Source organism: Aplysia californica, unplaced genomic scaffold, assembly GCF_000002075.1.
Source record: "Aplysia californica isolate F4 #8 unplaced genomic scaffold, AplCal3.0 scaffold00600, whole genome shotgun sequence".
In the NCBI taxonomy this organism is placed as follows: domain Eukaryota; kingdom Metazoa; phylum Mollusca; class Gastropoda; order Aplysiida; family Aplysiidae; genus Aplysia; species Aplysia californica.
The window spans coordinates 89489-98344 of record NW_004797870.1 but is presented as its reverse complement, the minus strand read 5'-3'; the positions used below and the strand labels follow the sequence as shown (position 1 = coordinate 98344).

Below are 8856 nucleotides of genomic sequence, written 5' to 3'. Positions count from 1 at the left end.
TATAGTGTAAAGCGCATAGAGCCTGCTGTTGAGCGGGAATATGCGCTATACAAATGCTATTTATTATTATTATTATTATTTAGAAACGACCACTCCACACATATTATGTTTCCCCTGTCTTCCCACTGCCTTCTTCTCCCTTTACCCGCCCACATCCGACTAGTGTCTGTGTTGCAACAGATGAGCGATTCGCTGTCGCATACAGAAGGCTAGAGTTCGGTCCCTAAATGGGGACAAAATGCGTGTCTATCTAGTGACTCGGTGTTTCTGCTGGGATGTTGCATTCTTCTCAGCCCGGGTTGGCCCTGACTAGCAGAATCGGAAGTCCGCCTCCTAAACGATGTAAATTGTGTCGATGTTGTAAAAACACGTACTTAAGAAACGCTGTGGGTGGTTAGCGGGTGCTCTGGTGTGGTTTGCTTCTTCTTTCCTATGAAACATCTATTGTCCTTATCTCCCTTCTTTTTCATGTTTGTTACACTCTTAATTGTAACACCTCTCATCTTCTGGTGCTCAAATGACCTTATGCAGTTGCGAGCGCCGTAAAACCTGTACTAAAACTAAAACTAAGAAACACTAAGCTGCAATAATAACTTTTTTTTATTATTCTGAGCCTTGTACATCTGAACAAGTGGCTGCGACGATATGATGTGCTGTTACACTATGTAAGTTTTCTGTGTAAGTTTTCAAATCACTTTTTTTTAAATTGTTGTGTTTGTTTTAAAAAATATATTTAGAAGGAAAGTTAAAAAAAAACGTTCAAAGTTCAAACCAATTACTTGTAATTAGACGTTATTGTTGGATGTGTTCACCTCCTCGCATAAGAACAAAAGGGGGATAACCGTCACACTTTTCTTTCTTTATCAAACACACGATTATTGCCCTTTTGTTGGCTTCCATAATGCGGGAAGCAGAGACTTAAATGATACCGTAGTCATTCTGTGGCCTCCAGAATATACGAGAAATAGCAAAATAACAAACAAAACAAAATAAACAAAACACAATCAAACAAACAAACAAACAACCCCCCCCCCCCCCCAACCCTCACCATAAAAAAGAAATCCCCAAACCCGTGATCATTAGGTTCTTTCACCCGACGCAGCATTAACCACTTCACTGCCAGGGACTAACAGTGGGCAAGTGGGAGGGGGAGGGGGTTAGTGTTGTAATGGAGGGATAAGGGGATAGATGGGTATAGGGGGAATGGGATGGGGTAAAGGGAGTGGAAGAGGGGAGGGAATGCAGAGGTTGGCGGGTGGGGGATGGGAAGGTCGTGGGATGAAGGTGGATGTGGTTGGGAGTGGGGTAGGGTATGGTATGGTGTGGTGGGGAATGTCAGGTTGGTGGGGATTGTCGTGTTGGAGTAAAATATGAAGGGCTCATTTGTTCGGGGTAAGGGCTATATTGCACTTCCTTAGGCACAAGAGGACGCTATGTCACATAAAATCATGAGCTTTTAAGACTGGCAATAAGAATATTTATGTAACACTGCAACACAGGAATTCGCTTCTACTTTTAATCCAACCAGAGTGTCCGAGACAGTATCGGGCCAGGCAGTGAAGGGGTTAACAGAAAACCAGAGCCCTCCATTCCGAACTAAATTGACCTATTAAACATTTTCGAGGACTCCACTCTCAGTGGAGCCAAGTTTGGGTCGCCATGGCTTCTTGTGCATAGGACACTTTTTAACTTATTATAGAACAGGGCATCGAAATGTACTTTTACAGGCTAAGATCCCTTACTCTGCAACATTATAGTATTCTTGAGAGTGTTCCTTGTGAGATGTGAAACATGTCTCGGGCAAGTTGCTTTTTTTTCTTGGCTTTTTTCTTTTTATCTGCAGTTCTTTAATCACTGTTTTAAAACAACATGACAGGAATTCAAAAATACATTCTGGTGTACTCATGAAGCACAAAGTGTTTGAAATCAGTCCCTGGCCAGACAAATACGAATGTTGTTCTCGGTAGGCAAATCATAATAAATTGACAAATTTTAATGTTTGAGAGGACAAATAGATACATTGAGTTACATAGCATCTTACTTTATGACAACCAGTTTGTGCAAAAAAAGAAATAATAATAATTACAACTTTTTTTATGATACGATTGAAACAAGATAAAGACAAATACAAATCCTATAATCAGTACATTACAAATACATTTGTCTATTAATAACATTTTATACATTCTTGTCTGATGAAACATTTGGAGACATAATAGTAGCTGAAAGTGATAGCACAATTTGTAAAGTCGTCTCTCAATGTCCTTTAATTCAGAACCACTTCAGTAGATGTGTTTGGGGTTTTTTTTTAATTCTGAATGCAATGATAATACATTGTAATAATCAATACTTAATCGTTGCATAATATATAGGGCTTATCCATGCTCCACAACGACGTCAACGAATATATTGAGGACTGTCTGCAGACGACATAGACTTGTACTCTTATATCCTAGACTGTGCACTCTGACATAATATGTCTGATTCACCGTGGAATGCACCATTGGACTCAATTTGGACCAAAACGAAAGGCAAAGAGGGAGAGCGAGGTCATTTTAGCGCACATGGGTGTCTGCATTGTAGCAAAATTGGTTGTTTTTCTTTCGGGTTTTTTGTGGATTTTTTTGTTTGTTTGTTCGAGGGGGGGGGTTGTTTTTTTTTTGGGGGGGGGGGCTTTTATAAAGAGCAAAGAACGACTGCCATGACAATGCACGATCTAGAATAAATTCTAATTCAAGTCTATGACTAATTTCTCCTCTGTGCTCAGCGTTTGAGGCGTGATGACGTCAGCCAAATTTGATTGAGGATCGTCTGCAGGCAGGCGACGCCAGAGAATTATGGCGCCTCGACCGTCAAGGTCACCGGATCAGACGTGAGTCCGGTGGACAGAGATCTGCACCGCAATTGGTCACCGTCTGCTGAGAGCGGGAAGGCGAACTGGGGACGAGCATGAGACTAGTTGTGTTCTTTACTTTAATAATAAGAGAAGAGAAGAGAAGAGAAAGAGAAGAGAAGAGAAAGAGAAGGGAAGAGAAGATGAGATGAGATCAGACGAGATGAGATACGATTAGAGTATACTTCAATGATAATAAGCTTCTTGTTTTTTTGTGAATATTATGCCTCTATTTCAAAGAAAAGAAAAAACCTTTACATGATCATGGACATCTACATCCTTCTCCTACTCCTCCTCCTCCTCCTCCTCCTCCTCATCATCATCATCATCATCATCATCATCATCATCATCATCATCATCAGCATCATCATCATCATCATCATCATCATCATTTATCATCATCATCATCATCATCATCATCATCATTATCCTTTTAAGATAAGATAAAACAAGACAAGATAAGTTAAGATAAGGTATTGGACGTGAATCCACAGGCTTCATAAATAAACTCACATTCTAATTTCCTGCTTCATTCGTTAATTTTCATTTCCATTCATTCTTCACTTAATGTGATCATACTAATGTATTTAGTTATTACTTTATCTAATCATTTTTAAGCGTTCTTTTATTTACTTTTACTGGATGGATGGATGGGTGGATGGATGAATGGATGGATGGGTGGATTGATGGATGGATGGAAGGATGGATGGATGGATGGTCCACGAACTCACCTGCCTAACGTTCCTGCTGAGATAGAGACATTCTAGGCCAGGAGCGGTTACGTCAGCGCTGAAGAACTGTCTGGTTCCGGAGGTGAAAAACTCAAAGGGCGAGCCGGCACTACTGACCTCCCACAGGACTGCCTGGTCTCTGAGGAAAGAGTGGGGAGGTGACGCTAGCGAGGAAGGGGGAGAGAGTGGCGGGAGAGAGCCAGTGTGGGTGATCCAGCGGATTGGGAGGGGGGGGGATAATTCATGATGAAGTTTTTTTTGGGAGGAGGTGGGGGAGGAGGGTGGCTGTCAAGGATTAATGTTTCATGATTTGCTAGACTTCGGAGGATAAGAAGGGGAGGGATGTTGGTGAGAGGTGGGAGAGAGCCGGTGTGAGTGATCCAGAAGTCTTTTTGAGGAGATTTCAAGGCTGTAAACCCATTTGGCTCGGTCCTATCGGAGACGGACGTTACTTCAAAGGTCTCACCTCTAAAATAACCTAAAATTATTGACAGGGTCTGAAGCAATGAATGCAGCATAAAGATAAGTGCAGTGAGGTTATAATGTATTTTCCATCGTTCAAACTAGGAAAGGAAAAGAAAAGTAATCATAATTGGTCGCTTTAAAGGACAGGCGGGCTAACCCAGATTTCGAGAGTTTCCAGAAAAATTGATATACACCAAAAATAGACATTGCCCTACCTATAGGCGAAGTTTGGTTTCATTTGTGAGTATATTTGTTTGGTTATAGAGAAAACACTCCTTGTCTTTTAAAGAAACTGAACATGGGGCAAAATCTTTACCTTCGAATTTCTCAAAACAGCATTTTTCGGGATAGCCCCCTTGTGCTTAAAAGCGATCAATTGAACATCATTTTTACCGGAACTCAATTGACTCGCAAAGCAGGCCACTGGTCTGTCCGGCCACCAGGGGGAGACTGATGTTTGACCGTGTCCTCTGTAACCGGGCGTCCACTGGGGAGGTGATGGTCGATGTAAGTGGTGTGGTGAAATATCGTAACTCAGAATTACAAAGTTCTATTTGACATTTTTGGCCGTTATATTTTCCAGATAATAAGACCATGAGATAAAAAAACAAATTAATAATGTTCGATCTGCTTTCTCAAAACCGTAAGATTATTCTGAGTTAAGATATCAATAGAAGTGTATTCGACTAAGCTTGACATATGTGAGGTGTGCTGACAAAATGAGTTACTTCTTGCTGTCCAAGAATGGAGATATCGGCCGAAAATCGACACAGCGGTCAGATTTATAGATTTCTAATTGATGCCATTTTGTTCAAGTCTCCCATGTCTTTTATTCTTCCATACTTACAAATTGTACAAACCTCACCTATAAAGTTGATGTATCAATTTCCATAAGGTTAAAATCGGAGAAGTAACTCATTTTGTCAGCGCACCTCACATATTATGAAATTCAAAATGTTTCTCCTCGAATTTTTCAAAGCTAGGTACAGAGCAGCTTTACCTTTGTAATAATTCTATGGTAGCGATGTACAAATTGGTGGTTAGCGGTTTGTTTTATGGGTGTACAAAAAGTCTTGCCGACATTTTGTAACACGAATAAGTATGTAATTTTCATAGCATTTTGTTGTAAAAGAAACTAACAATAAAAAAAGTCACCAAAAAATCTGCACGTTGCTGATTTGACTCACTTGTCAAAATGGGCGGTGCTGCTGCCTGGTAGACCACGCCCCCTGACAGCCCACTACATACGTAAGTGACGTTGTCACGGCAGTGCACTTGATTGAACCCCAGTCGGAAAGATTTAACCAGGTCTGCTGTGGAGCTGTTGCCAGGGAGAAAAGAAATAACTAACATTGCATGTAAAAAAGATAACAATAATACCAATAATAATAATAATAATAATAATAATAATAATAATAATAATGATGATGATGATAATAATAATAATAATAATAATAATAATAATAATAATAATAATAATAATAATAACAATAATAATAATAATAATAATAATAATAATAATAATAATAATAATAATAATAATAATAATAATAATAATAATAATTATAGGCGATTTCGTCTGTACTTTCTTTATGAACAAATCCAGTGGAATGCAATAAAGAAACATAGAAAGCAACGAACCTGGAAATGGTGTAAAGACTGGGATCATTGTTGAGACTCTGTGCACCATCTGCAGAGAAGGTTGCTATGGTGAACAAACCACCTGGCACAACTCTGTGAGGAAATGATTATATAAGAATGTTCAGTTTCAATGTGCTCCTAGGAAAGGGGCAGGGGGTACCAAACTGGGATGCATTCTCCACACAGTACACATATGACACTCAGACAGGTGTAACAGGAGAATAACAAACACAAAAAGAAGGTGGAGAGAAAAGAACTATAGAAGTTTGATGATAAAAAGGAGCTAACCACACCACTGCACCCGCCAGCCACTCACCTATGTTTTGACTATATTTGATTGCTTTTAAGCACAAGGAGGGCTATCCCGAAAACTGCTGTTTTGAGAAAATTGAAGGTAACGTTTTTGGATCCTTTTTCAGTCTCTTTAAAAGACAAGGAGAGTTTTCTCTATAACCAAACAAGTATACACAAAAATGAAACCAAATTTCTACTATAGGTAGGGCAATGACCACTTTTGGTGTAGGTCAAGATTTCTGGAAGCCCCCGAAATCTGGGTTAGCCCGCTTGTCCTTAAAAGTGACCATCTATACCTGGATACCTGGATACCTGGAGGTGTCATCTCTGGCTCAGAGATTACGTGTAATGACCCTCCACCTTTCACGGTCACGAGCTGCCGTTCCACATGCTGCCATATCCAGTCCATGTTCTTATGTTGTCCAGCCATGTTATTCTTTGCCTTTCTCTGGCTCTCCTGCCCCACATCTTTCTTTCAAGCACCTCTTTCGCAATGGTCTCGTGACGTTTGAAGTGGCCATACTATTGTATTTTTCTACTTTATATTTTGTTCAGCAAGGTTTGTCTTGTGTGTAGAATATGACACACCTCATTCTTTGTCCTTTTTTGTTTTCCAACTTATTCTGGCCATCCTACGGTAGCACCACATCTCAAACGCCTCTGATATGTTTTCTTCTTTCCTCGTCAAAGTACAGGATTCAGCGCCACATACGAATATGGGGAAGATGTAGTATTCCAGCATGTTCTGTCTTTAAGTGAGAGATAGTTGCCTGGATTTAAATAGACTGTACATTTGGCTCAATCTTGTTTTTGCAGCTGCTGTTCTTATGTTTATTTCTTTTTCACTTCTTCCGTTATCTGTGATTTTTGCACCAAGATACTTGAATTGGGGCACTTGTTCAATTCTCCCCCCATCTATGGTTATGTCTGTGATTTTTCCAGAAGATTTTGACAAGACCATTGTATTCATATGTCCTGATAATTAACCTGAAGAGTGTGTTTGTTAAGGAGGTGGGCAGAGTTTGAAAGCAGTGATGATAATAATTATTACTGCGTTTGGTTTAGAGTGTAATCTCGATGGTGCTCCTTTGCAGGAGATGGAAACACAAACTGAAAATACACAATCTTGTAGTAATGTGTGCGCGTGTGTGTGTGTATGCGTGTGTGTGTGTGTGTGTGTGCGTGTGTGTGAACGTGTGTGTGTGTGTGTGTGTGTGTATGTACGTGGGTTTGTGTGTGTGTGTGTGTGTGTGTGTGTGTGTGTGTGTGTGTGTGTGTGTGAGAGAGAGAGACAGACAGACAGACAGAGACAGAGAGCGACAGACAGACAGACAGACAAACAGACAGACAGACAAACAGACGGGCAGACACACACACACAGATAGACAGACAGACAGAGACAGAGACAGACAGAGAGAGGAAAGCTGCTTGCCGTCTTGCCTCTTTTGAAGACAGAGAAAACAATTCAATGTATTATAGAACTATGTCAAATTCATGAAAAGAGAACTCAAGCTGTACTCACACGCTTATGTTTACTTGTTCCCAAGAGGTTGCAGTCAGGTTACAGGTGAGGGAGGATGGGAGGTAGAGGCTTAACACTTCCAGGGCGGCTACCATGGCTGCTGGGGGTCACGTGATGAGAAGAGGGACGAAAGTAGGTCAAGGTGAGTTTAGTTAGTTTAGTTTCGTTTAAGTAGAGGTTTTACGGCATAAGGTCATATGAGCGCCAGAAGATTAGAGGGGTTACAAGAGAGTAACAAACATAAAAAAGAAGAAGGGAAGATAAGGACGATAGACGTTTGATAGGAAAGAAGGAGCAAACCACACCAGAGCACCCGCCAACCACCCACTGAGTTTATAATGAGCGTGTTGGTTAGTTGGCTTCGTTAACATTTCATTGATCTCCATGCTCCATGATGGAAAATATTAAAAATTTGCTATGGCATGGTAAATACACCTAGATTATACACGAAAACACAAGACATACATTAAAACCATCGCTATTTTCTCACCTGTGTCGCCATTTGTTGCTGTAGTCGAAGTGTTGCTGAAGCTGCTGCCACTGTTGCTACCATCATCACCAACGAACGCACCACCACCACCATTACCACCACTACCACTAGCACTTCCACTACCAACATTACCACCAACAGCACCAGTGCTGCTGCCGTTGTCTGTCTGTGGGTTCACAACTAGAGTAAACGGCTGGGAGGTCAAGCCAGTGGACAGAGAGCGACATCTGACGGAGTGACCATTTGACGTCACTGGGAATGCCACCTGGCGGGAGAAAGTTACAAATAATAATATTACTATTAATAACGATGATGATAATAATGATGATGAATTAATAATGATAATATTAATCATAATAATCATAATAATCATAATAGTAGTAGTAGTAGTAGTAGTAGTAGTAGTAGTAGTAGTAGTAGTAGTAGTAGCGCAGCATTATCACCTTGTTTTTCTCCCGAAGACTGAGGACAACAAGAGTCACGTAAACGAACTCATTCAAACAGACAGGCACCTAAATATTCGCGAAATTTCCGAGTCGCTAAACATTTCAAGTCGACTGTCCATAGCATAGTGTTTGATGAGCTACACTATCGTAATGTCTATGCTTGATCCGTCCCAAAAGAACTGACAGCTGACCACAAGACGCAACGTGATGAAGTGTCTCAAACTTTGTTGAATCGTTGTCGCCAAGCTTTCACGGGAGTCATGAACGCATCTGGAGACCTCCAACAATACTATGAAGCATTCCTGAGGAGCATTACTTGGATACACCACATGACCCCTGAGACGAAGAGAGGTTCCGTGGTTTGGAAGCACACG

The 8856-nt window shown here is 40.7% G+C and overlaps 1 protein-coding gene across 1 annotated transcript in view; it reads right to left on the bottom strand.

Annotated features, from left to right (window-relative positions):
• Positions 1-2835: 2835 nt before the first annotated feature.
• Positions 2836-8856, bottom strand: part of LOC101852721 (mucin-17-like) — a 31247-nt gene continuing 25226 nt past the window's right edge. Inside the window, exons 14-20 of the mRNA XM_013087538.2 lie at positions 8037-8301; positions 7547-7646; positions 5731-5823; positions 5277-5410; positions 4483-4576; positions 3625-3763; positions 2836-2937 (exon numbers count right to left, since the gene is read on the bottom strand). Coding sequence (XP_012942992.2) covers positions 2836-2937; positions 3625-3763; positions 4483-4576; positions 5277-5410; positions 5731-5823; positions 7547-7646; positions 8037-8301 — 927 coding nt within the window. The remainder of the gene's footprint in view (positions 2938-3624; positions 3764-4482; positions 4577-5276; positions 5411-5730; positions 5824-7546; positions 7647-8036; positions 8302-8856) is intronic.